The 26,867-nt window shown below is 37.9% G+C and overlaps 3 protein-coding genes across 12 annotated transcripts; 2 read left to right on the forward strand and 1 right to left on the reverse strand.

Moving 5' to 3' along the window:
- The first annotated feature begins 186 nt into the window (after positions 1-186).
- On the forward strand, positions 187-12,779 carry LOC122091374 (protein OBERON 2). Of its 4 annotated transcripts, none has more exons than XM_042661267.1 (6): positions 187-668; positions 945-1,068; positions 5,504-5,907; positions 10,852-11,411; positions 11,523-11,586; positions 11,996-12,779. In XM_042661267.1, the coding sequence occupies exons 3-6, from the start codon at positions 5,517-5,519 to the stop codon at positions 12,460-12,462; spliced, it is 1,482 nt and encodes a 493-aa protein (XP_042517201.1). In that variant the 5' UTR covers positions 187-668; positions 945-1,068; positions 5,504-5,516; the 3' UTR covers positions 12,463-12,779. The 4 variants fall into 4 exon arrangements, with proteins under 4 accessions (XP_042517201.1, XP_042517200.1, XP_042517198.1 ...); XM_042661266.1 differs by having other exon boundaries at positions 945-1,019; XM_042661264.1 differs by having other exon boundaries at positions 188-668; positions 5,498-5,907.
- Positions 12,780-15,543: 2,764 nt separating this feature from the next.
- Positions 15,544-19,244, forward strand: LOC122091377. Of its 3 annotated transcripts, none has more exons than XM_042661274.1 (3): positions 15,544-15,761; positions 16,815-17,816; positions 18,863-19,244. In XM_042661274.1, the coding sequence occupies exons 2-3, from the start codon at positions 17,508-17,510 to the stop codon at positions 18,902-18,904; spliced, it is 351 nt and encodes a 116-aa protein (XP_042517208.1). In that variant the 5' UTR covers positions 15,544-15,761; positions 16,815-17,507; the 3' UTR covers positions 18,905-19,244. The 3 variants fall into 3 exon arrangements, with proteins under 3 accessions (XP_042517208.1, XP_042517210.1, XP_042517209.1); XM_042661275.1 differs by lacking the exon at positions 15,544-15,761 and having other exon boundaries at positions 16,764-16,958; positions 17,072-17,816; XM_042661276.1 differs by lacking the exons at positions 15,544-15,761; positions 18,863-19,244 and adding an exon at positions 17,875-18,319 and having other exon boundaries at positions 16,757-17,816.
- A 755-nt stretch (positions 19,245-19,999) lies between these two features.
- On the reverse strand, positions 20,000-23,233 carry LOC122091375 (probable serine/threonine-protein kinase PBL28). Of its 5 annotated transcripts, none has more exons than XM_042661271.1 (7): positions 22,622-23,233; positions 22,298-22,533; positions 21,505-21,631; positions 21,352-21,417; positions 21,067-21,253; positions 20,840-20,969; positions 20,000-20,623 (listed from the first exon to the last, which is right to left on the reverse strand). In XM_042661271.1, the coding sequence occupies exons 1-7, from the start codon at positions 22,878-22,880 to the stop codon at positions 20,375-20,377; spliced, it is 1,254 nt and encodes a 417-aa protein (XP_042517205.1). In that variant the 5' UTR covers positions 22,881-23,233; the 3' UTR covers positions 20,000-20,374. The 5 variants fall into 5 exon arrangements, with proteins under 5 accessions (XP_042517205.1, XP_042517203.1, XP_042517204.1 ...); XM_042661269.1 differs by having other exon boundaries at positions 22,298-22,539; positions 22,622-23,231; XM_042661270.1 differs by having other exon boundaries at positions 20,000-20,620; positions 22,298-22,539; positions 22,622-23,225.
- Between the last annotated feature and the right edge of the window lie 3,634 nt (positions 23,234-26,867).

Consider the following 26,867-nt stretch of genomic DNA (forward strand, 5'->3'; position numbering starts at 1 on the left):
CATGTTATAGGTCCAAGGGACCCACATTTCAACGGTCCAGATGTTCTTAAAGATTTCTTCGATTAATATTGACGGTCCAGATGCTAGAATTAGTAAAATTAGGAAGAACCGAAGAGCGTTTGAGTTGTCTCCATTTAACGGCCAACGTAGAGAGAGAGAGAGAGAGAGAGAGAGAGAGTTTATATATAAACTACAGAATTCTCTCTCTCCTCTTTCCTCTCTCATTCTCTCTCTGTGTCGCTGTCAGTGGCACTTTCCGAACCGAACAGCAACTCAGGTCAGGACTGGCTGCGGGGTTCACCTTCGTCCACGGCGGTTTCCGGCCGCCGACGGCTGAATTTGAGAATCCTTATCACTCTGCGGCATTTTGCAATTCGTTCAATCCTTAATTTTCATTTCCGCTTTATATTTGTTTGATCTTGTCATTTTTACTATCTTGAACTTCGATTCTCTTCTTCGACTGTATCGATTTCCGTGTATCAACGATAATCCTCGAAGGTCGACGATCGATTCAGTAATCATGGTTCATATATCAACTCGCCGCAGCTATTAACGTCTCAGACGATAGTTCTACTTCACCCCGCCCAACCTTGCAATTCCTCTAAATCCAGTCCTGTTCATCGGTCGCTGCCGCCGGGCATTCATGCTTAACTTTAACTGATTTTCCGGTAAGCCATATGCAGAGAGAAGATTTTTTTTTTAATTAATTAATAAATTAATTTGTAATTCTGTTGATGAATTATTACCAGCCTTTTGTTTTGCATGTCCTGTATTTGATCTTTAAAACCAGATAACATGACGGGTTTGGTTCTGGGTTTTTCCAACCTTGAACTAATCCTGAATTCAGTTGTTTGTTGTAATGAACTTATTTTTACTTGCATGGTGCATGATAAATTACTTGTATTGACTCATCTGTTTGATTCCACAATTTTCATCATTTTCAGGGTAATTGGCTATCTGTGGCTTGTGGGCGGGGCCGCTCACCTTTTCTGATTTTCTTCATTTGTCCCTCAAGTAAGGTAACTTTGTATTATAAGGAGAAGAGAATTATGTTCTACGCGAAGCTAGGTGCATTTTATTAAATAGTTTATAAACAAGTTACTCCATCTAATTTACAAGAATGTGCTTGACTCCACTGTTTATGATTTGGCGAGTTAGGATGTATTTATAGAAGTCCGGATGTATTTTATACATGTATGTTGCTACAGAATCTTTTCTGTCCATTTTTCGGCCGTCCCTGCCATGCATTAGTTGGTCCATGAAAAATCATTTTGACTGTGTGTATGGTTCTTTGTGTCTGATCTGAAAGCCCAGAAATAGGTTTTCTTCTGAAATGTGTGTTACCATTTATGAAGTTGAAACCAAGGTTGCAGAGAATGAGGGAGTAGCTTTTTTTGTTTTTCCTTTTGTGTCCAGCCTAATGTGTATTCAATTTGGGATGCTATAGAATCTTTTTCTTCTTCTCCAAGGTAGTCTAAACTTATGGCCTCCATTGTTTCTTCTCTCTTTCTTTCTGTTTCTGGAAAGCAGGTATATTTAATCATTTTAATAAAAAAAAGGCGGATCCTCAGTGAGGCACGCTCTTCCATACTATACAGGAGTCTGCGATTTAGTTAGTCAAAGGCTATTTATCTCTACAATCAGCTTGAGTAATTTTCTCAAGCCACTTCCTGATGGTGACCACTACAAATTTTGGATCCTTAGTGCTGTCATCAATTATACAGGCTGGTTTAGTGCATCCTTCAGGAGTTCCCTGATTTCCCTCCAACTGCAATGACCAATAACCGGGCACAAAGGATGCAACATTTGCTTCCATGAGACATTGGACACAAAGCGGCCAGTTTATCAAATTTCCTAGATGAAATTGAGCAATCTCACCCATACCTGCATGTTGTACTATTCCAATTTGAAAAATAAAGGGCAATAGTTTAGAATTTGGCAGACAGATTAGGCACTCACAAAACGCAGACAACCTTGCAAGATACCGCTCCAGTGATCTATGGATAAGGTTCAGTGCAAGTGCCACAGTCATAGGAAGCTCAAATTAAAGACATTGAATTATTGATACTTAAGCAATTGGAGAAGAAGTCTATGATGGCCCTTAGCTTACTAAGTATTGCCAAGTTCAGCTCAAAATTGTTTGGTTTAGCCAATGCCTTGGATGGACTGGGTCAATGGTAATATTAGTTTCAATATATATATATATATATATGTTTGAATCAGTAGTTTTTGAAGAACCAGCTGTTTTCTTACACTGGCTGTTCAACCGTTGAGGTAAGAAATTTTTTTTTTGCTTGTAAACTTGTAACTAAATCCAAAAACTTGCTAGCATAAAACAAGAATATTCTTAGGGAGTACAACTGCTAAAATTGTACACCAATGAACTTTTCTAAGATGAAGTAAAACTGTCAAAATTGCTCCTAAAACAAGAATATTCTTAGGGAGTTTCTTGAATTAGATGACTTTCTAATTGGCTAATTGTCAAGTCTCATTAATAGCAGCAACAGTTATCTTTCAAGGGGAGGAAAAAACAATTCAGCAGCATAGGGTAAAGGAGATGGAGGGCCGAGGGGAGTTCTGGTAAGATGATTTTATTGCCTAGGTGATTTGCCTTTTTGGGAATCTAAAGGTTCAGAACTTACCTTTTGAGGAAGGGAAATGATCCACCGGTTTGAAACCATTGTAGGATTAATGCTTTTTTTTGAATGACATGATTCATATTTCATCAAGAGAATAGTATGCATCACAGCTCCATATGAAGATGGGTGATGCTACTCAAAGCACACAAATGGTCTCAACACACAGTCTGTTTGCCTAAACAGTTCCCTGAGGTATGCTTCATTTGGAACAAGATGTTCATTGAAGACGCCAAGTGGTGAACATTCCCAAAGAGATGAATATATCTTCTCGGCAATCGAGAAGTTGCAACCAATCAATGAAAGTAGCATACTGCTCTCTCCCCCCCCCACGCGCGCGCGCTCTTCCCAAGACTAGCTGGGTGAAACCCTTTAGTAGGAGCCCACCATAGTGACAAATTACAACTTGGTGATGGTAACCCTCTAGTGGGCATAGGCAATTGAACCCTCTCAAAACATCCTCATAACCTAGAAGATTAGATTGTCAAGTGAACAACCATAAAAAAATTGAATTTGTTAGGACTCAGTGAAGTTGGAGAGAGTAGAGGATGGATGCCCCAATAGGGAAAAGGACCACTGTACGGTTTGCCACTTTCTGCAAGTGTTGTTAAATACCTCCTAAAATCTGGCTTTATACACCAATGATCCACCGTCACATGAATCATGACAATCTCCTCCGGATTGGAATCAGCTTATCCTGAACCAAGTGAGTGTCCTCTCTTCAGTCTTTGCAGATGGTCCGGAGAATCTAAACTAGTACAGTCTCCAGATGTTGGCTTAAACCAAAGAAAACTGTATTCCTCCAAAGTTATTTTTTTAATAAATCTGAGAATAGTTTTCAGCTTACTCCTAATCATAGAGGCTACTTATTGCAAGCCTATAAATATCCAATAAAACTCAGTTATGTCCATTTAGAAATTCTTTCTAGAGTTACAATGTCTACAAATGTTTTATCGACAATTACGTCAACTCTACTTCCAACCAAACACCCCAATTTGAAAGGTTATTATTTTAGAATGGCTGGACTCTGGAGAAACGGAGAATCCTTGGTAGTACAGCGGAAGTAGTATCTGAGTTTCGTGTTTGAGAAGTCTTAAAGCCCTTCTGTGGTTTGGTGTGAGGAGCTAGAATTTTATCCCTAGTCGTTGTCATTCTATCTAGTGGTTCGCTGTTAATCAAAGACAATAGCCGAAGTTTATAAATTTCTTTGCTTGTAAAAAGGTTTTCTTTCACTTGTCTACTGGAGACCGAGAAACATCAGAATCAATTCGTAATTCTATGTAAATAATAGTAGAGACTGGTTTCGCTCGAGTGCATAAAACTCTTCCTACTGTGTAAACTATATTTATTAATGCTGATTTCTATCAAAAACTCAAACTAAATTGAAATTCTTGGATTCCTGATTTAATAGCATGAATCAAGACTCCAAAAGAGTTTGAAGTCTTCTTAAAGGTAGTGCAGTTACATTTTTATGGAAGATTTACATCTCCAACAACCAATAGTTAGGACTAGCTCATTATTAATTGACGATCACATTTTCAAAGTTTTGCAAACTTCTTTAATCAAATGGGTTATTATTTTGTAGTTTTAATTTTGAAAACTTTTTCTCCTTATTAGGAAACTAAATCTGCATTTATAATTCAAAATAGTAATGCAATTGAGTAGACGATGATTTAGCTCCCAAATGGCATGAGTTGAACATATTGCATGTTCCATTTATTGATATCACTGGGCCTATCAACCGATCTGGCAGTCAAACCTGAAGAAGTTTACCTTCAGTTACTTTGTTCTTCTACAGAACCCAGCTTGTCATATTTCTGATATTAATATATGATTAATAGGAAGATGATCGCTCACCTGTAGTTGATTCACCCATCAATTCTATGAGCATAATATGTCTGTAATTACAATTATCCACCCACTTGTATTTACAACAATACCCCTGGATACCACTATTTGATTTGATCAATTGAGCTTGCTGACTCACCTGAGGGTGATGTAATCACTGTTCTAATAGATAATAGGTCATGTAGATTGCAAGTTAAACTTAGCTTAATTGCTAAGAGTTGTGTTGTATAATCATTAGTTTTTGAATGCAAATTTTAGAAAGCATTTTTTAGCATTTATTATTCTCGATGGTTTTAGTCTGCGTGAATTATATAGGCATAGAATATATGTTTGGTACAAAATGGGTATGACATGGACCTGAAATATGCCTTGACCTATATGAAATTATGAATCAGCAATGAGGTATAAATGTCCCCATGCACACTCAACTTTGCCCCAAAAACAAAACTGATTTGCAGTCTAAATAAAAATTTCAGTGTTTGTCTCTTTTTCTCGTCAATAAATTGTGTTGGCTTGGTGATTGTGACAATACCAAGGATCTGTAACCAATAACTGCAAGTAGAGAGAGAAAGAGAGAGAATACTGACTCATGATAGACCCAGCTCTTCTACTGTGGTGATGCTTTTTCTCTTAGTAGGAATTCCTACTAGGATTTGATGTACAAACACAATAGGAGTAGAAGATAAAACTAGAAACAAACTAGACTTAAGTCTCAACTACTAACTAAACCAACTTATTATACAATAGGGACAACCCCTTATCATGGCATATATCTTAACAGTGATAATTGTGTGCATGAACACAATTCGCCTGCCCCTTCCAGTTGGAAACTCCTTGTAATTTACTGTGTTAGTGACGACAGTGGTTCTGGTGGCACTGGTGCTGAGGGTAGAATCTGCCTGTTTGTCTCTATATTTTATATCCCGTATAAAGCAACACTATGTGAATGATTAGCACTTATAGTCTTTTTAATTTATGATTTTTTTTTAATTGCTAATGACCAACTGGATCAGGTACAGTTCATCAGGCTCAATGAACTCCAGAGAAATAGAACAAATGAATTCCACAGTTCCTGATGAAAGTATGGGTTATGAGGCTGAGATAAAGGAAAACGGTCTACATCTCAGGCTAGTTTCGGCAGGAGAATCGGGTGAAGGCCTGCCATATGCTCCTATAGATTGGCCTAACCCTGGTGATAACTGGACTTGGAAGGTAGGAAAAAGGAAATCAATTCGTGGCTTCTGGGGTGATAGGTACTTGTATCCTCCAATCAGGCTACAGACGACCTTGCGTAAGAGACGGAGCTTCGCGAGCAAGCCCTCGGTTGAACAATATATCCGGACAGAATTCCCTGATAAGGATGTTAATGCCTTCTTTTCCTCTTTTAGTTGGAAGATCCCTGCAGAAAACAACCGAGCGAAAGGTCTGAATGAAGTAGTGATGTTCTTTTTGGCTCCATCTATTTTTATGCAATATTTTCCTGGAGAATTAGCTGTTAGGAACAGCTAGATTTACCTTATTTCTTCTATAATTACATGGGCTTATAACATATCCTCCTAATGTAATTTTTAATAAGATTAGAACTAATATTTGGCTTCTAAAAATGATCTTCTCCATAGAATTGACAAGGTGCATCAATCTGTTACTTATAACATATTTTTTTTTTGGTGGGGGGGGGGGGAAGCCTCTTAAGTATAAACAATTTTTAGTTGTCATCTTTTAATAATTTCCACAATTATTGTTAGCATCAAATGATTACTGGATTTTCCTTATCCAAATAAGGGAACCATCTCTTATTTGCGGCATTAAATTAGACAGTTTATTTTATTCACCATATGGCAATTTTATCTGCCATCTTTTTCTCCTATTTGCCACATGGCAGCTAGAGGCCACATTATGAATGGCCCCGAGTCGTGGTTGGAAATTTTATGGGTACTTGCTCTAATGAATTTAGCGAGTGCTGATTGCAAGTGATTACATGTGAACCTCCGATAAGCATTTGAAGTTCCAATATATAAATTTTACAAAGCACATCAAAACCTACACTAACATATTTTCATTCTCATAGATTCCTAATAATGATGGTTCACAACACAACTAAGTTATCTATGAGTTTAATAAGCATTTAAATATCTCCATTCATCTCTATGCCTCTACTTTCTTCATTTAGTTTTTGGGTTGCTCCTTCTCAGTTATATTATTGACATTTGTCTCATTGGAAGTCATCCTGGTGTCTCTTTGATTCATGTATTGTCTAGATTATGCACATTTATACTGTCTTTTGTTTCATATGTATACACTTTGTCATACGTGATTTACATGATTCGTTTATCTTTTACTTCTTGGGTGTCTGTCCATGTACTTACTTGGAGCTAGTTTGCTGAGTGAACACTTCTGGATAATATGTGTGTTTATTTTGTAGGGAGTTCATAGCGTGCGTGTCAGGACATCTCATTTGTATTTTCATTCTAGGTCAGATGACTACTGTTTTAAAGCATTGTTGGTGGGGGGTAGATCGATGAACCCTAGATCCAGATTACACACCCCTTTTAACGGGATCTCAAGGAAAACCCTTAAACAGAATTTAGGTCAATGATAGGGTCAAAGTAACTGATGCAGCATTGAAGACATATTTAAGGAGGAAGAAGAACCCTATCGGGTAGAACTGGAAGAGGGCTGATTTTGTAGTTGGGGGGTTATTTGTTTTGGTTGATTTTATTTTGGGTCTAGTAGTGGCTTCGTTCATTAGTTGAACCAGGCATTGATTCGATTTCATTGATGTCTTGTTTTAATTCTTAGGAAGCCAGTAAGCTAGCTGTTACTTTCCTTTTCTTTAGTTTTTCCATTTTTAGTTTTAGAAACTATTGTACAAGGAGAATCGATTGGAGGTTCCTTCTTTGGAACCAGCCAATTGTTAGAATGTAACTTCCCCCATTATCACCATAAATAAATCAAGAAGGCTCCCATAAGCTCGACGATTTTGAATACCCAATTGATGGCTGCTGCTGTTGTCTTCTCCATGAAGAACTGCTGTGTGTTTGATCGTAGTTGAAGAGCTGGTGTCTGATCTGGCGACTCTTTGCGGTGTGAAGCCCAAGAGGATCTATTCTCAAGTTATTCAACTTGCTTTGCTGCATGCCGTCAATCAAAGGTAACTGAATCTAGTTCTTCTCACAGTTTCTGTGCAGATTCCCCCTGTTTCTTGCTCTCCAATCCTGTAGGCCAACTGAGCCATGAGAATTCACCATAATTTGGATTGAAGGTGCCCCTCATCAAGGGAGGAGCTCGACCAAAAATTCGGTCATTCTGACCTGTCGTTGGTGAGTTATAAGAAATCACCCTTATTTTGTCTTTTAATGGAGTCTGAAACAGCAATCGACAGGGCTATTCTGATTTTTCTTGTTTCCATTGATGTTTACTCATGTTTTATGTTCTTTTATAATTCTATTTCAGTACCTGATTTCACCCTTCACATCTGATTTAAATTCTGATCCCAAAAACCCTAATTTCTGGAATCAATAACTTAGATTTCCAGATCTGTTTTCTCCCTTATCCTGATCTGTTGCACTGCTGTTCTACCTTTATTGTTGGTTGTTCTTTGATAGTATCCTGCAGCATTGGGATTAGGTTGACTTGTCAATCCTATTTCTACCTTATCAACCTTATCTGATGAATGTTTGATTTTGATCAATGTTCACAAAGTGTTAGAATAATCAAACCCCAAAACACTGCAATATTACAATGTTCTGATCGAGCACAAACAACCAAAACAGTATATTAGGAGGTCCAAAATTCAGATTTTGCTAGATTTATTATAGCAACAGATCAAAAGGTCTGATCAGCACAATACCCTGGTCGAAGGTTGTTGAAGGTTACTAATAGGATGCACTTTAAAACCCCGAAGTATGGGCAAATTCAACTGTCAGATTGTAAACTGTGGGATGATTTCAGAATTAGTAATTAAAGTTCCTGAAATCTACGAACTTCAGGAACAGCAGAACAGTAGGTTGGATGGAGATAAAACCTTGGTCGAACTACACTGCTGGAAGGGTGATTAACACCTCCAAGAAGCAGCTCAATATGAGGGTTTGATTCCTTTGTATGAAGGGATCAACTTGCAGCCGTAAACACCCAAAAACAGTATTAAAATTTCACTTGAGGGAAGAAAACAGGAAATATAGAAGATATTGATGTGAGAGCAAGAGAGAGGAATGTGAGAGGAGAAGAGAGATGGAGAGAAAGGGAAATTCGTGATTAGGTCAACGCCTCCTATTTTATACATTACATATAGAAATGCTCTACACTGGAAAGCACGAAACTACCCCTAGTATACATTACAAAAAAATGAATGGTACTTCCCTTGCTAATAACACGAATAGATGTGATATTTGATATCCCACCAATAGGCCTAGATCAGAATCTTTCTAATCCCAAATCTTCACAACTCCTCACTGGGTCTCACAGCAGCATACTTCTCAGTAACACCCCCTTAAAAAATAATATAGAAGACTAATAAACAGATTCAAACACTAGAAAATCAATCCTTAACTAATAAGGTAATATAAGCTGACAAGGAAACTAACTCAAAACATGATTGGAATTATAGAATCCTAATGTAGCCTAACTAAAACACTTAATAACGATTAAAATAAAATACTTAATTAATCCCGTATGCTTAGCATCTGACCATACTATTGGCCCATTATAATGAAAACACATTGGGTCAAAGGTTCAACACATACATGACCCAACCCAAAGCTTATTTCGTATAAAATAAGCCATTTAGGTGATTAGCTGCATCAGTTACATGTTATTAGTTATAGGATTGGTACTCCACGACCATTCTTTTGCACATGTTTGTGCATTGGTTGAGTTTCCTTTTAAGTTGTCACTTTTGATGAAAGGTTACTTCATTGTGTAGTATTGCTTACCCACACTGTCAATATTTTCCATTATGACTCTTGTCTTGATGGATCTAATGTTTCCCCAATGGATGGGCATCCAGCTTGGATTCATTTCATAATGATTGTCCTTGGATAATATTTAGATCAGATCAGTTGATTAGTGTTTTTTTTTCCCTATATCTGAGAACCTTATAGAATTCAAGATATGACTTGCATGATCTAATTCCTAAATATCACATATACAGAGCACATTTGGCTTATTCTTGTATGCAATTAAATCGCGGGTTATTTAATGTGGAAAATTGATTTTGAAGAAAGCAAATCTTCATATCTGGAGTTGTTTTACAAAATAGCTTTGCCACATTTTGCATTTCCTTTTGCCAAAGAATCCAGAAATAAATGATTTGATGTGATGACCAATGAGCAATTTGTTTTTGTTTCTTCGTGGCATTGTTGTTGTGATGCACTTGATCAAGAATGGATAAATAGCACCAGCCCTTTTTAATTTTTTTTTTATCGGAAACAACACAGCTTCTTATTTGATTGATCAAAATATATAAGTACAACTGAAGTATGATCATACCCCAACAATCTATACAAGCTAAATTAAAACTATACATAAAAAAAAAAACCCATAAAAAACTGTATACATAACTCATAAAACATGGAATTCCAGCTGGAAGAGAAATAAGTCCTTTCTAGCCCAATAAATTCTTTATATGGCATTGCACAATCAATAAATACCTGGAAGCAGTCACTCTCTATTGGGGATATTTTTTTCTTAATTGGAAGATGTGGAGGGAAAAAAGGGGAAAAAACAGAGAACCTAAATCTATTGTGGGAGTGTCTAAATGACACCTCTATAGGTGTATTTAGAACTTAACACCTTCATTTAATTGTCTGTTTTCTTATTCCCAAAATTTATTTAAGTTAGGGTATGAAAGGATTTTCAAAAATATTTTTAAAGTGGCTTATCATTATATCATTATCAAAAGCTCTCGTTGTCTTGCACATGTTTCGAGTATATATATGTGAAATTACAATTTTTTACTTACACTTACTGGAAAGAAAATGTGTTATACTAAAAAGGTAGAAAAGTAAGATTACAAATCATTTGACACCGTAAGGGGTGTCAATAAGAAAATCACATCTATTACATACCCCGTTACGTGACCACCGGATCCATTTGTCATAATTGTTAGTTTCACTGTGTGCATTTGAAGTTTTACTTTCTTCTCCTTCTGAGGAATAGAAAAGAGGGAATCTCCTATGTTGATTTGTTTTTTTTCCCTACCTCTTCTCTTTACCTCATCAAAGTATCACAGTAATGAGAAATTATTTCATGTTAAAATGTTAGATAATCCTATTTTGAACAGGTGCCAGTACTCATTTGGGATCACAGGAACATGGTGATTTTCATTCTGTAATATAATATATATATTTTTTTTTTGTGGGGCTTACAGGCCGGATTACTTTGGGTGATATGCTTCCTGTGGAAGACATGGCTATGCATTCTGAATCTGAGTCACAGAATGAGAATATGGATTGTAAGGCTAGAAATAAGATGTGCAATCCCCAACTACTAGCAGAGAATTGTTCTCTACCAGCCATGGATTGTAATATATGTTGCAGTGAACCTGGTTTCTGTCGTGACTGTTGTTGTATACTTTGCTGTAAAACTATTGATTGGACATATGGAGGTTATAGTTTTATTAGATGCGAAATGAAGATGGATGATAACTATATTTGTGGGCATGTTGCACACATCAAATGTGCTCTTCGTTCATACATGGCTGGGACTGTGGGAGGAAGTATTGGATTAGATGTTGAATATTATTGCAGACGTTGTGATAGGAGGACAGATCTCATTTCACATGTTACAAGGCTTCTAAAGACCTGTGAATCTCTCAATGCTCAGGAGGATATTGAGAAGATTTTGACCCTAGGTTTGTGCATTTTACGAGGCTCACAAAGAACAAGCGCAAAGAAGTTGCTGAATTGTATGGAGTTGGCTATGAGAAAGGTAAAAGTTGACCCATTTTAGGACACATTTTAGCGGTAGTCATCTCTTCCAAAGTTCTGTTATTTTTGGTTTTCTCAAATCAGTTGCATGACAATCTGATATTGAAATCAGCTAAAATGTGGTACTGCTCTTGAAGAAATTTGGAAAGAAGATGATAGATCTGCTGTTTCCACAGGTTAGTTTGCATATAAACTTCTTACTGGGGAAAAATCTCTGCTTTTATGACATAGGCTTGCTGAATCCATTACTCTTAAATTTACCAGTTATCTTGTTGTTGTTATGCTTTTCCATTGTCGGTTGTTATTGCTTATCATATATGAAAATTTCTACCAAGAAATAAAAATAATACAAGATAAATCAGATTTTTTTTTTTTTTTTTTTTTTTGGTTGAGGCATCATGTCAACAATTCAATCTCTTCAAAGCTTTTCTATTAAATTTATTTTGTCGACGGGTAAATTTTGAACACTTCTAAGTCCACTAAAACTCCTTAGCAATGCATTTTGTTAATCCTTTAACATGTCAGACTATTGACCTTTTTAGCATGATGAGACGTCTCATTTTGGAAGCTACTTGACCTTGTTAGGGACTCTGGAGGTTGCAGCTGATCAAGATGCACCGGATTTCACAACAGGCTCAGAGTTCCCCCTTGATCTCACTGCCATACAGAATAATTCTCAACAACCTATCTACATAACTTCAGACCATCGGATTGCAGCTTCAAAACTTGAAGATGAGATTGACCAGGTGCTCCAATCGTTGAAGAGATCTCAGGAAACAGAATACAGAATTGCCAAGGAGAGGCTTTATGCTAAAAAAAGTTCCATTCTTAGCATGTATGAACAGCTCGATAAGGAGAGGTCTGAACTGGCTAAACAATCACCAGATACCGAAGGGAACTCTGATGCTCTACTTGCAAATGTCTTGAACAGAGTGAAACAAATAAACAGAGAGTCTGCAAGACTCAAAGAGATGGAGGAAGTAGCAAAGGGATTTGTAAGAGTTCCTAAAGCTATTTTAAATGAGCACTTTGGTTTAGAAATTAAAGATTGAAAAGTCAATGAGACATTCTCCAAATTTTCCATCCATGCCATGTACTTACCACCTATTCGAGTGAAACTTGCCATTCCATGATGGTATCTTGGGGAGTAATGCAGAAGAGACTGGATCTGCATGCGTGATGGTAAGACTTTGATTGACTTGAACCAATGAAACTGAAAATTTCATTGAATACTTAGATTGATTTGTATATTCCCTTTGATTTTTACTGGCTTGGATATTATTTACATCCCGAAACTATATTAACTGTAATCCTGTAGTTCATAGGACTTTTCAGTTAATAGTTAGATTGATTTGTACATTCTCTTTGATTTTTACTTGTTTGGATATTAGTTGCATCTTTAAAATATATAACTGAAGGGAGAAAAGAATGCTACCCGGTTGTGCCCTCTTATGCCTAGACACAGGACACCGTGAAAAGATGCCCCTGTCCCTCTAGTTGGATGCTTGAGCACACACTCCCACTAGCCCTGGTGCTGGTGTAGTGGCCACATGACCAGGTAGCGTTCTTTCTCCCGTAACTGAAATATTGTGGTTCACAGGATGGAAAGGATAGAGAGAGAGAGGATCAGGGTTCAGCTGGATTTACTACTGGTTTTGCCCTGTAAAACGTGACAGGCTTATTGGTACTGATTGATTCTTCACTGACCCTGACCGGTTCCGATGCAGAATCAGCTGATCTGGTTGATCTGATCCTGATTTTTAAAACACTGGTATTTCACAATTTCACCTATTGCCACCAAGTGTCTGTACTTCTGTTAAGAGTGAACCCACTATAGCATGAAATCTTCATAAATCTCTCACAGAAAGTTGGGTGCATGAAAAATAGGAAAAAACAAACACAACTGTATTGTGTTGCAGTCCTTTGATTCCAATAGGAGTTGATGGAGTTTCAAGCACCCATGAGTTCACATTATCATTTCCGAAGTCTGAATGGTGGGTCTGGCAAGACAAGCTGTGGTACAATGTACAATGTTCATAAGAGGGAAGATATTTGGCATGGACATCATGGATTTTAAACTCGGAATCGGCCGTGGAATCAGTCCCAAAAACCTTAGAATTGACTTCTCATATCTAAAAACTCAGCGATATGTCCCAAAACCCCTAAAATCAAGCACTCTGAAACGTCCAGAATCGGAATCTGTCATGGTTGGACAGTAACAACAACCTTGTTCCATTTGAATGTAATAGCAAATCCTGAACTGTAAGAACTCAAACCATCGAGTTGCCCTAAATAGTATTATTTCGGGGTTCAGCTGACTAACTCCATGAAGTAAGATCAACTGAGTTGTCCAACCTTCCAAAAATGATGGATAGAATTGAACATTCTGAGACTCTTGTCATAAGAATCTGTGCCTGATACATACACCTTAAGGCTATTTTAGGTAGCCAAGAAAAGAAAAGAAAAAAAAAGAAGATAAGTTTATGATTCTATAATGATTTTTTTATGTGTTTATTTCTCTCCCCAATTTCTTTTCTTTTCTTGACTACCAAACATAGTCAAAAAGAGAAATTTAGAGAATAGAGGGTTATACTACCCTTCTTTGACTAGACGAAGTCTGAGACTGTTCTTGGAGTCCCAAAGGGTCCCATCCTACCACATTGGTTCACCATTGTGGGAGGTGGAGGAGGGAAACTGGGTTTGTCATATTTCATGAATGGTCCAATGTTCTTGGCTTCATTTTTTCTTTTCACTTTGGTTATTTTGAGTAATCCTTAGGCTATGGTTGGCAGTCAAGAAACGAAAAGTAAAAATACGAAAAGATATAATAAGATAAAATTAAAATTATATAATGATTTTTAATGTATCTATATCTCTCTCTTCACTTTTATTTTTTTTAATCTTTTTCTTTTATTTTCTTGGCTTTCAAACATAGCCTTATGGAGCTTTTAGTATCAGATATGGCATTATGTAACTTACTGTTTTATGGCCGTGAACCCAATCTTGAGACTCAAGGACTGAAGACCATGCCACTGAAAAGACTTGAAAACTGGGGGTACTGAAAGCAACTATCTCCATCCATCCATCCATCCATCCATTTCAGAGATGTAGCAGTCATTGCTCACTGCTGTAAGGATCTAGAACCAATTCCCATATACAAGTTCCCATATTTTAAGACCGGATCCTGGGTTTTAAGAATTGGTAGTAGATCGTATCGGTCGATCTGTATTGGTATGGTCTGATATTAATACCGATAATTGATTGATATTGGATCGGTGATACGGCATACAGAGAAGGTAAAATGTCAAAATAAGGTACAATATCAATATCTTTTAGAGTAAAAACATATGATACGGATTGATACATATCGATATCAATATCATTACCTAATCTAATATCGGACACTAAAATGATCAATACCTGATTCAATACCGTGGATTAAAACCATGACTGAAACAGGTTCATTTGAACCTTGTGTATCCACTTTGAAGACACCTTAAGAAATGATGGGGTTGTAAAAAGAGTATTAAGTTAGCCACTCTTTAAGGGTGTGGTTTCTCTATCTAAGTTGGCAAAAAATTCCTAGTTGGATCAACCATGATTCCTTCCTCTTCGACTCTTAGAGTCTAGACTACATCAAGCCTTTTCTAAATCACCTAATGATTTGTCACATGATAGATCGAACAAGGCCCAAATTTTGTAAGAGAGAACCAAACTCCTTAGTCCTTATGTTTGCATGTCAATTCTCGGTCTAAATATAATTTGTCATGCGATAAAATTAGAATTTTGCAAATTAAATCCAAGATTTAAGAAAAAAAAAAAAAATCGCATAGGATGTAACCAAGCCCTTGTTTTAAAACCTGGAATCGGGGTCGGAATCGGTCAGTGTCAATTCCCAACGCCTAGAATCAGCCAATCTAATGGGATATTCCAACGATTCCTTGTGTGTATTTTTTTTTTCTAAGAATTGGGATTGGTGATTGCCGTTCCCAATCCGAATAGGGCGATTCGTAGATCCGATTCCAGATTATTGAAAAGCTGATCGAGAGTCACGGACCAGTCAGGCCTTCCTTACTAATTTGCAGAGTTCGGACTGCAGAGGAAAGAGAAAAAGCGAAATACCAGAGACTACAGTCTCTTTCTCTCTCTCTACAGTCTGTTTCTCATCAGAAACCAATATCTCATTCTCTCTGGGAAAAATGGCTTCTCAAAATTCCGTGTCAACCATCAAATTTCATTTTTTCTTCATTCTTCTTCTTCTCCTCCTTTAGAATTTAGACTGCGAAGTGACCAAATCATGTCATTCGCAACCCTTCTTGGAATCTCCATCCCTTTCTCCTGGCTTCTTCAGGTACTCTCTGCTACTTTCTCCAACAAAATGAAATGATCACAATGCTTCAGAAACTATTGTCTCTTACGTTTGCCCCTGCCCTATGCTGTTGATCTGAGAATTACTGTGTGCCCAAGCTCTGTTTAGTAGGTACCAACCACTTAGTTACTTGTTAGGGTTAAAGGAGCTAGGGGTTGATGCAGTTACGGGTGTCGCCCGCACCACTAGGCCCAGCCGAGCCCGACTCGCTTAAAGCCCAATCTAAATCGACCCGTTTAATAAACGCGTCAGGCTTAGATGGGCATTTACGGTGTATGCTACTAGCCCGTCGGGTGTCTGACTGCCCGGCTCGTTTAAGAAGCCTGCTTGAACCGAGCCATTTAACTCGACCGACCCGATCCCTTTAAAATTACCTAAGTACCTATTTTACCACATAAAAAATTTATGATAGATGATGTTGAACACGGTATTACATCCAACTTTGTAATAAAATAAAATAGGGTCTTTTGAATGAAGGATAGATAGTTTTTGTGGAGAACAATCACTTTGGTACTTGTCATAATTTATCTTCTTATTTTTTATTTTATTTTTATAAGAAACAACAATGATCTCATATATGATTAACTATGAAGAGTTTTTGGGTGACATTTACTATGTTCAAATTAAAGATTTATGGACATTTAATTCACCTAAAAAAAAATTTTAGGGGGAGCCTGTTTAGAATCCGTTTAGACTTAAGTAGGTCCATAGCCCGTTTAAGCCTGTTTAAGGTAGTCAGATAAAACCCGATACCAATCGACCTAATTACAAATCGTACCATGCCTCCTAAATCTAGGCCCATTTAAGTAAACAAAAGATCACAGTGCAAAGGTTTCACACCGCTAGGCCCAGACTGGCCCGACCGATTGACACCCTTAGATGCAACACTTTTTAATACGGATTAAAAAGACTTGAGATTTAGTTATTTGGTTTCTATGAATTTACAGCGACACCCCTGGAGAATGTCACAATTGTATGAACACCCGTCCATGGTTGGTAACTGTGAACTGTGAACTGTGAACTGTTGAGTTGCAGAAATATTGAACTGTCAACGATCACCGGTGGTCCGAGGACGGATGCATCTCGATTGAACTTGGGAACTGTGAGTTGCAGAAAAATTACTGCTCAAGTCACAAGCCCTAGAACTGATTCCATAGTTGCCATGGCTTCAAATCCTAGGTGAACATTTGCTCCTTCGAACCCCAAGTTTCTTTTTTGTTTTTATGCCATTTATTTGTGCATCTGCATACTGATCATCGCTAATGGGTGGGCGGTGGGTGGCGAGTCTGGAGGTTAATGCAGCAGGAAGAGGGGTTTGCAAACTATCGAGAGCAAGAAAGGGAGAGATCAGATGAGGAGATGCAAGAGACAGTAGGTTATGTCCGACTTCAAAGCTCGGCTACCGGTGGATCCGATAAACCAGACCAGATCACTACCTGTGTGATCAAATTAATACTCTCCAATTGAAACCCTAACCCAAGAAAAGAGGAGTAAGTTGAACACGATTTCGGGATCTAAATCAAAGATTCTTTTGAGGGTAAATGTTAGGGTTACGAGGAGGATGGAAGCAACCAGGGATGAAGGGCTGCTGAACACGATTCGACCACGGGACCACCGAGGCTCGAAGATGCAGGCCTGGAGGACTGTGCTTTTTCCCCTGAAGCCATCAAAGAAGCATTCCTCAAGGCCGCCAGCTCCATCAGCTTTCGGGCTTCCTCTATCCTCACCATGGCTGAAGATGAAGAAGACGATGCCAATAGCTGTATCCAGGATCCTGGCCCAAGCGATGGCAAGTTGTTGGATGCGTTTGTAGGGATATCACCGGCACCGACAGCGCCGCAACTGGGACCCTTTGGCAATGAGAAAGGCGGTGGCCTGCCACAAACCTTCGGGGATGATGTCGTCGTCGTCGCCGGCATTGGTGATTCGTTGAGTGATGAGGAAGGTTGCCACTGTGTGGACGAGTTACAGGGTCTCAAGATCAAGGAAGAGGTCGATCATAAGGATGCCGATCAGCAAGACAACGCCGTAAGACAGGTAAGAAGGGAAGAAGGGTAAAATCATTTGGTGAAACAGAGGGGACGCCGTAAGACAGGTAAGAAGGGAAGAAGGGTAAAATCATTTGGTGAAACAGAGGGGATGATTTTATAATTGTGGCATTATCCAGGGGTGGCATTCTAAATTACCCTTAATTTTACAAGTTAAAGTATTAGCAAGTTTGAGGCATTATGGTCAGTGCAGAGCATCGATACCATGTCAAGTTTGGCATAACAAAGCACCAAAAAATCTATGAATACCATGATAGTGAGGAAGAATGCACATGATAAAATGTTTCTTTCCATATCTGTTACTTCTCTTAAAAGATTTACTCACTGACATGACAAAAAGTAACTAGTGTCTCTACCTTTTAGCAACTATAAATCTTTATGGGTCCTCCTCTGTTATGGATCTTAGTCCCTACAGAGGGAGCAGGGTCAAGTGCTGGGATGTCTTTGTTTCAATTATGTGATATCAAATTTCAAACTTTTTTTTTTCACTAATGACTAATCATGTTGGTGCTGGTGGTCAGCAACAACTTAGATTTTGAATGATTGATAATTCTAGTATCAAAGTACAGTTAGTTGCCTATCCTTTCTCTTTACAATACTAAACCTTGGATGTTAGATAATTATGCTTAACTTGGTGGAAGGAACTATTGGAACCATAATTCAGCAATGATCATGGGTCATTAATACTTAATATTTGATTAAACTGTTAATATTGCTCGATTTTGTCTTAAAATACAGGTATACTTCCTTCTGTTTACTAATTTTAATACAGAACTATTGGATGCGGATATATAAGACACCACCCCAAGTATAAACACACTTCCCTTACCCTTATCCATGTCTGTTATTTCAACTCAAATAAACCCAGATGAACTTGAAGATTTTTTGCATACATCTCACAAGCTAGGCAGAAATAGATCTGTGACTCAATTCGATTGTCGGTTATTTTCCTCCAGTTGCCTCTGATGGCATTGGGTTGTCTATATCCCCGTATGTCTTGTAGTATCTCTTGGCTTACCTGCTGTTGTCTCACAGGCAGCTGGAACAAGAGATGGAGACTGTACATTAAGGTACTGAAGCCAGGGCCCATTTGGGCATACATCACAAGTTTTCTGCTGAAGAGATACGACAAAGGCAAAGCCATAGTTGAAAGAGCAGTGGAGAATTGGAAGAGGAATACAACTATAGAGAAGAGAGCTTATATCTTGGATGATCACATTTGTTATATGATGGATTGCTTGTGATTTCCTTTAGTTAGTTATTGGACCAGAATGATAGTTGATTTACATTACATTATATGTATTCATTATTCACAACCGAAATAAAAATAGTTTTGCATCATTCTTAATGTAATTTAATCTGTAGATTAATAGATTTCGTGGGAGATTGTACATGAATCACTTCTGTATTCTTTTAATGTTCTAAGATGCTGAGTTGTTGTATTCCCTTTTCATGATAAATTAGTTTTGCATATGATGCTGAGAAAATTTTTTATTCTGAATGACTAATCTGGCTGATGAACAGTACTGGCATTAATTCATAATTGAAATAAATCCCATTAAAGAACCAGACTTTTTTAACTGTCATAATCTGATGTCCTGGCCATAAAAAAGGGAAAAAAAGAAAAGAAAAATCTGATACACAAGATCTAAAGATGAAGCATTCTACTTTTTGGTTTCTTTAAGGTGTTGTGCCTGCTGCAGGGTCCACAAGCACTTGTCAGCCACTCAGCCCCTGTCAACATCTCAAGCACATAGTCATATCCTTGTACCCATTAGAAGTAGGATTCCCATTCAATTTGCAACAGGGTCCAAGAATTTGTAGAACAAAATCTTGTCCAATGTATTCATTGTTTTATGTAGGTGGGAAGACTTCAGAGTAGCCAAAACCTGTTTGAATAATGAAGTTCAGTTTTATTGCAGTTTCTATGGAGCAATTGGCTGAAGGTATTCCAACCTTCCTGAATGGAGGACTAGGTGAAGTGCAAGAAATAGGGTAAAGAGCCCTAAAAAATGGGGGTCCATGTGGCTCAAATTTTAACAAAATCAATATTATCCAATGGTCAAATTAGTCCATGTAGCAAAACAAGCTGCTTCAGTTTGAAGCTTGGACATCATCAAACACTTCAATTCATTACATTTTTCCTTATTTTAAAAGCATGAAAAAATGCCGTTAGGAGAAAATATGATATCATTGATAGAATATTGAGAACTTGGCAAGAGAACAAGAGGAGGAGGATCACATGCCCCAGGGTTTGGATGACAAAAAGAATGTCGATGTGAATCAAACTTAGGTCTACTTGGCTTGAACTGTAAAAAACAATTTTCTTGGAATACTGAACTATTATTTCACACTCTTGGGGGGGAGGGGGAGGGGTGGGAGAAATTGTTATGTACATCCACATCAAATAGAAGTAAAGAAAGAAGCTTGTAGACACCCAAAAGCAAAATGAAACCACAGCTAGCTCCTCTATTTTGGCTTTCACAAGCTTTGGCCCAAGTAGAACCAGAAACACACAAAACCATTTGTTTTCCATCTCTTCACCTTTTAAGTAAATAATTGGCTCCCTAGAGTAACTGTGGCAGTACCCTCACCCATTACTGTGGTCATTGTTCTTTCGTTTTCTAGAATTCGGTCAAGCAAGGTCACAACCATTTCCATTTTTGGTCGCACTTTTCCTGCTAAGTTCATGCACCATGATGCCAAATTGATCAAATTCTTCATGCTCTCCAAAGTGAAGGTTCCGGCCAGCCGGTTGTCAACAAGATTGTCTGAACTCGCAAGTGATTCAACCTTCTCCATATTGGAGTTAAAATAATAGTGAACATCAAATTAGATTCTCCTCATACAAGAGTCGTGTAATGGAAAGCAGAAAGTGCATTTTGCAGTTAGTCATTTGTTGGGTATTGTAAGCTTTCCTACTTCAGTGTCAAAAACCCAATTTAGATGAAAAGTGCTAAAACACTAGCTACATCTTGCAAGAAAAATACTATAAAAAGCTTGCTTATTTACCCACTGGTTCAAGCTTTCATTAGATCCCTGGTTAATTCTTAAAGCCTCCTGTCCAGTTATGAGCTCCAAGAGAAATATCCCAAAACTGTAGACATCACTCTTTTCAGAGAATAATCTCGATTCTCCTTTCCTAAACAAGTACATCAATGATTGATTAGAAAAAGATTGAAGAAGATCCAATGTGATACATCATATCAAAAAACCATGAGTGAAGGAAAAAAAGATACTCTGGATCTTGGAAAACATCACCATCCATTGACCGAGATGAAGGACCCGCATCTTCAATTCTTTCAAGTAGCTCAGAAACCCCTGCATCAGCAACTTTTGCCATGAAGCTTTCATCAACCAAGACATTAGCCGTTTTGAAGTTCTTGTGTACTAGAGGAGGTCTCAGACTATGCAAATGACACAGACCTGCAAATTGACATTTTGTAGGAACTCATCATATCTTCAGTTAATCTCTCTCTTGGAAATGTTGAAAGAATCCTCATTGAATTTTTCAGTATGTCTACCTTTAGCTGCCCCTAAGGCTATGGAAAGCCTTTGTTTGAACTCCAGTTGTGATCCTTGTCCAGTATCTGTAAAAAAGGAGTAAGCAGACAGATATTCAACAATAGATGACCACATATAACATTGAGAAACATTTTCAACAAATTGAGACTTACCATATAGATGACCACATACATTGCCATTGGGCAAATATTCATAAACTAACATTTGAGAGCCATCTTCCTGGCAATAACCAAGAAGGCTAACAAGGTTTCGGTGCCGGATCTCCGACAGGTAGTATGCCTGTTTTATCACATGACAGTGTTATATCTCATACAAAATCATTTGAGTTCTATTGTTCTTTCCAATATTTCTATATAAATGACAGAACATATGGTTTATCATTATTTAAGATACTGACATGCTTTATTTAATTTGCCAATTAAAATGAAGCACCATTAAAATCTTTAAGATGAATCAAGTCAAAAATATCTTCATTTAACTAGGTGATTAAAATAAAGCAATTTTAAAGACTTTTAAGATTAATTGACCCCAAATGATCCTAAGGCATTCAGTATTTGACCATGGTTTAAGGAAGCAGATCTACATCGTACAAATTGACTGATTCGAATCAGAATCGGCGGAGGCCAGTCACATTGGGGATTCTGCTTACTTGAACCATGGTATCGACCTTTTCCTTCAGTAAGGCAATCATGAAAGCCCTATGAACCCTTTCACAAACATAGCCTTCAGAAATGAGTAGAATCTGTGAACCCAAAAGAACCTTGGCCTTGTTACTCATGGGAACAAAAAAATTGTCAAATATAAAGCTGATAAAGTCAAGTTGGTGTATATTGTGAATCTAATAATGGATCAACAGAAAAAGAGAGACTTCCAACTTCCAACTTCCAACTGATAAAAACAGATAATATGAACAAAGTTATCAGTTTGGGATGAAAATAGTAATACCCCTTCTACAAATTCCTGCCTGGAAGGACCTGGACGCCTTTTAACTGCTATAACAGTTCCATCACGTAGCAAACCTTTGTAGACTAAACCAAAACTACCATGTCCAATCACATTGCTTTCACTGAATTGCTTTGTTGCATGCTCCAACTTATCAAGCATGAACTGCTTCCCTTCCTGTGGTCCTGATATATGGGGACCTCCCACTGTACTCGATCCAGCTCGCCTATTCCAGTCCACTGTAACTACAGCAGGAGAGGGAAAGAGTTATTACCAAACATTCATAGCTCTGAGGAATTCTAATGGCTTATCCAAATAAGGTCCTACCTAGTGTAGATGGGTCTGAAGAACCTGTTTCTGAATTCTTGTTTGAATTCTTACACTGCAACATGTAAAACCACACAAGCACAATGACAAGCATTATCAATGCAAGCCCTCCTACAGCACCAACAACTATGGGTGCATTTGACCTCGACATCTGGTAGGAGCTCTCTGCCTCCTTCCACAAACCTAACATGGGATCTATAATCCAAAGCCACTGTAGGCACCCATTAGGAGAAATAAAGAGATTGAAGATCAGACTCATATAGGAGAGAGATAGTTAAGAATTTCCTATTAACCCTGAATGAATTGTCACTCTCAATTGAAGTCCCACTTTGTGTACAATGGCATAATCAGTACTCCTACCAGCTCAAGTGGGCTTTACAATGACAACTACTCAGAAAACCAGAAAACCAAACTGGCTGATCTAAACATCCACTGGAGACCAGATATTGTTGTACGGTTCAATTCGACTAAAGTCTAAACAAAAGTATCAGAAGACAACACTACTTCCCACCTTTTCTGTCCTTCAGAAAGCTGAAACACCTTACACTGAAAAATATCAGAAAAAGAACAGACCATCCTTTCCATGAAGTAACTAAGAATTGACAACTCGGATATGAAACTTATGGGGATCTCAGACAGCAGTTACCAACCTTTCTTGCCTTGTGTATGCACATCATGTCATCATAAAGTCTAGAAGATGATCTGTCTACTTGAAAAATCAGCTGGCCATGCCAGAGAGAGAACAACAGATCAACAAGAACAAAAGATTTTAGGCATTTGATTTCAAAACAGAATTACTCCTAAGTTTAAAGAGATCCATTGACATGCAAATTAGATCACAATTACCACAACCAGACGTTGCAAATTATTTTATTATCCAGATCAAGTAAGCAGTAACTTGACAAGGGTGGTTGTTAGTTGTTAAAAAAAGGGTGTACCCGGTGCACCAGGGGGCAAGTACTATGCATACTTACGCTGAGAATGTCGAGAGGCTGTTTCGACCACTTGACCACCAGGTCGCAAAATTCGTACATTTACCAGTGTGGTTGTTAGTTGTACTTGTTACCAACTGTAAATGGAGATGGTTTTACTGGAAAGGTGTGGACCGGGAAGAAAGTGAGCATGGTACTGAAACTGTAAAACATCATTATTGGAGGTGATGGCAATGACCCAAAAAGATCCAAAAATAAAAAGGGTTTGTAATCAATCTTTCAAATTTTCAATTCATATTCCTCTATTCACATGATCTTCCCTTTTTGCCTTTTTCTTGTTCTTGTGATGTGGAAAGACTGAATTTCTGCTTCAATTTCCCCATATGGGGTCATGACAGCCAACAAGACATATCACCTGAGCTACTTCCAAAGAACCCAGCTACCATTTCCAGATGTATTTGGTTTTTCTTTCAAAAAGAAAGCAGATTTATCTGTTCTTCTTCAGATTCGATAACTGGAATCATTGCAGAGAATTGGATGGGGATGTGAGGATGAAGGGGGAGAGAGTGAGCTGTACTACTTTGTTATCTTCTATCAAAATCTGCAGAAGAAGGGGATTGGTGTGGTGGAGGTGGAAAGGAAAAGGCCATGTCGAGGGTGGCCTGGGAACAGATTAATAATAGAACAACTGTATATTCTTTGGAGCAGAGGCAGCAGGAATTTGTTTGGATGTGTCGTCTGAAGATCAGACTGTGAAGCTGTAGAAGAAAGGACGTTTCCTATTTCCTCCATCGATCGAACTGTGGAAGAAAGACAGGCAAAAAAACCAGATCGAAGATCATATCGGTAGTATCCGCAGCTGCTCGACCATAGTTGAAGGCTTGAAGCCGAGTTTCAAGGGGCGAGGGAGCCGTAAAAATTTTAAAATGTTGTTTAAAACTCTCTCTCTCCCCCTCCAAATGAAACATGTTCAAGATACAACTATAGAGTACACATTACACGTGTGAAATGAATCCTTTCAAATGATAGGATTTATCATTGGGAGGAAAAAAAAGTGTGATATAGTAGGAAGGTAAAAAAAAAAAAAAAATTATAAATTATTTGACACCTTAAAAGAATTCCTTTTAGGTTCTCAAATAATCAGAATAAAGGAGCGTATCAATGAAGTGTAATGAAACGATTTCATAAATAGAAAGGGAGTGGGATTATTTTGTGTGTTTGTGTGAGTGAGAGAGAACCCATGAAGTGCAATGAAACTGTTTCATACATAGAAAGAAAGTGGGATTATTTTGTGTATGTGAGAGAGAGAACCCTAAGGGTGTAGCTGAGTTGGCAAGAGAGCATGCATCCTGAGTTTGACTCCCTTTATCCTCTTGGGGTCAACCCCATGGCTTCTATGATTCTCATAAGATTTGGTGTTGACTCGGTGCACACGTGTAGGGGTGTAATGTGCGTGCTTGGGGAAATAATCAAACCGAAAGTCCAGACACCTTCGTTAGAAGAGAGAGAGAGAGAGAGAGAGAGAGAGAGAGAGAGAGAGAGAGAGAGAGAGAGAGAGAGAGAGAGAGAGAGCCTCCCTGATAGCTCAAAGAATCTTTTCCTATATGAATTCTTATGGTAACCAAACTACCAAAGTTAGTGAAAAAAAGTTACAAATTGTAACCTTAATTTTTTTCCCCTTTTAATATAATGCACTTATTTCAATGAGTAAAACAATGGCATTTTCAGATGTACACTCGAAAAATATGCAAGTTAATCTTGAAAATGACATAATGTATGTGACTTAAAAATTGTTTTGAAATTTTTTTCTTACTCTTGACTTAAAGAATTGTTAGAAATAAGATGAGGAATAGGGCAATCAAAAGAAGGTTATAATTTCTAAATTCACTACTTTGATTATAACAAGATGCACTATTGATTGAGAGGGTGGCATCAATACAGATGTCTTGCCAACTTATTGACATGTCCTTATATTATAGCCGTAGATCTGACATTAAGTTAATTTCAACTGTGCAATAAGATTTTAAACATGGATTTTCTCGTACGTTCCTAGTCCGTGGATTTAAAATCTATTAAATGAAGAGAGAGAAAATTGATTCTAAATCCAAGGGCCAAGGTCGTTCTTGTAAGTGAACCTGATCCGCTCTCCCTCCTTTCTTGCCCCACCTATCTGCGTCTCTCTCTCTCTCCTCCCTGCTTCTGCATCACCCTGCCCGCTCTTCAGAGTTTAAGGGCAAGTGACTCCGTGAAAGCCGTAAGCTAGGTGAAGCCATTTTAAAGTTATGCCAAATAGAACAACTTCTTTCCAGCGAACCAACCACGGCAATTGGTCACCAAGATGAGCTGCTTGCATTTGTGCTCTCCACTCAAAGCCAACCACTTAGGGGGAGAGAGATAGAGAGAGAACACAGGCTTCTGCGAGCCCAGACACAAACAAATTGGGAGCTCCTCTTCTTTCTCCCTCTCCCCCAGATTTTTGATGTGCCATCCTTTAGATATTTATTTCTCCCCCCTTTGATGTATCATCCCTTTTGATATGTTTCCTCCTCTAGCTTTTGATGCACCATCCCCTTATTAGTTGTTTAACTTCTCTTGTTTAGGATCTCCCTCTTGGTAGCCAGACTTCTCTGTTTTTTCATTTTTACCTTAATTTATTTTTCATTAGTAAAAAAAATGAAATAAAATAATAAAAAAATCATCAATGAGTATATCATTTTTTTTTCTTTCAAATATACATATTTAAAAACGGTACCATCCATATTTTTTTTTACATTTGTCATTGTACTATTCAAAAATTTTCATGTCAAATTTTTTCACAGTTCTTGTTTTTACTAACTAATAGTAGGCGAGCCTGTGGCGCAATAGTTAAGTTGTTCTATTGCACCATGTTGATCATAGGTTCAAAACTTGAAAACAACCTCTTTTACGAAGCAGGGGTAAGGCTTCATACACTTGCCCCTCCTAGACCATGCATGGCATGAACCTCATGCACTGAGTTGCTATTATGCGATTGGAAGATTGGACTTTTGACACAGAACTCCAAAGCAGTCATATACTATTATCTTATGCTTTTACATCACCACTCCCTCGACAAAAATCGTCTACGTGAAGTCAGTGAGTGACAGTAAGGATCCAACGGCTGAAAGGGCTTACCACAAAGGATTTTGATCCCACCCGTCCCACCCCCTCTTAAAAAAATAACACAACTTCCAAGGCAACCATATACTACAGCTAAGATGGTGACCTTGCGATGCCTAAGTCAACCATTGGGCCATCAAATGAGGTTTCATCAGGGGACCCTTATGGTTAGAACT

This window comes from Macadamia integrifolia, chromosome 10, assembly GCF_013358625.1.
Source record: "Macadamia integrifolia cultivar HAES 741 chromosome 10, SCU_Mint_v3, whole genome shotgun sequence".
Taxonomy (NCBI): domain Eukaryota; kingdom Viridiplantae; phylum Streptophyta; class Magnoliopsida; order Proteales; family Proteaceae; genus Macadamia; species Macadamia integrifolia.

Bases quoted from the DNA above. Each gene is read 5' to 3' on its own strand.
- LOC122091374 (XM_042661267.1), top strand. From the start codon at position 5,517: ATGAACTCCAGAGAAATAGAACAAATGAATTCCACAGTTCCTGATGAA. The intron at 5,908-10,851 runs GTCTGAATGAAG...TGGGGCTTACAG, and splicing joins AGAAAACAACCGAGCGAAAG to GCCGGATTACTTTGGGTGAT. The intron at 11,587-11,995 runs GTTAGTTTGCAT...TGACCTTGTTAG, and splicing joins TAGATCTGCTGTTTCCACAG to GGACTCTGGAGGTTGCAGCT.
- LOC122091377 (XM_042661274.1), top strand. From the start codon at position 17,508: ATGGCTGAAGATGAAGAAGACGATGCCAATAGCTGTATCCAGGATCCT. The intron at 17,817-18,862 runs GTAAGAAGGGAA...GTTGTCTCACAG, and splicing joins AAGACAACGCCGTAAGACAG to GCAGCTGGAACAAGAGATGG.
- LOC122091375 (XM_042661269.1), bottom strand. From the start codon at position 22,880: ATGAGTCTGATCTTCAATCTCTTTATTTCTCCTAATGGGTGCCTACAG. The intron at 22,540-22,621 runs GTAGGACCTTAT...CTCCTGCTGTAG, and splicing joins TTCAGACCCATCTACACTAG to TTACAGTGGACTGGAATAGG. The intron at 21,632-22,297 runs GTATTACTATTT...GTGATAAAACAG, and splicing joins GGCAGGAATTTGTAGAAGGG to GCATACTACCTGTCGGAGAT.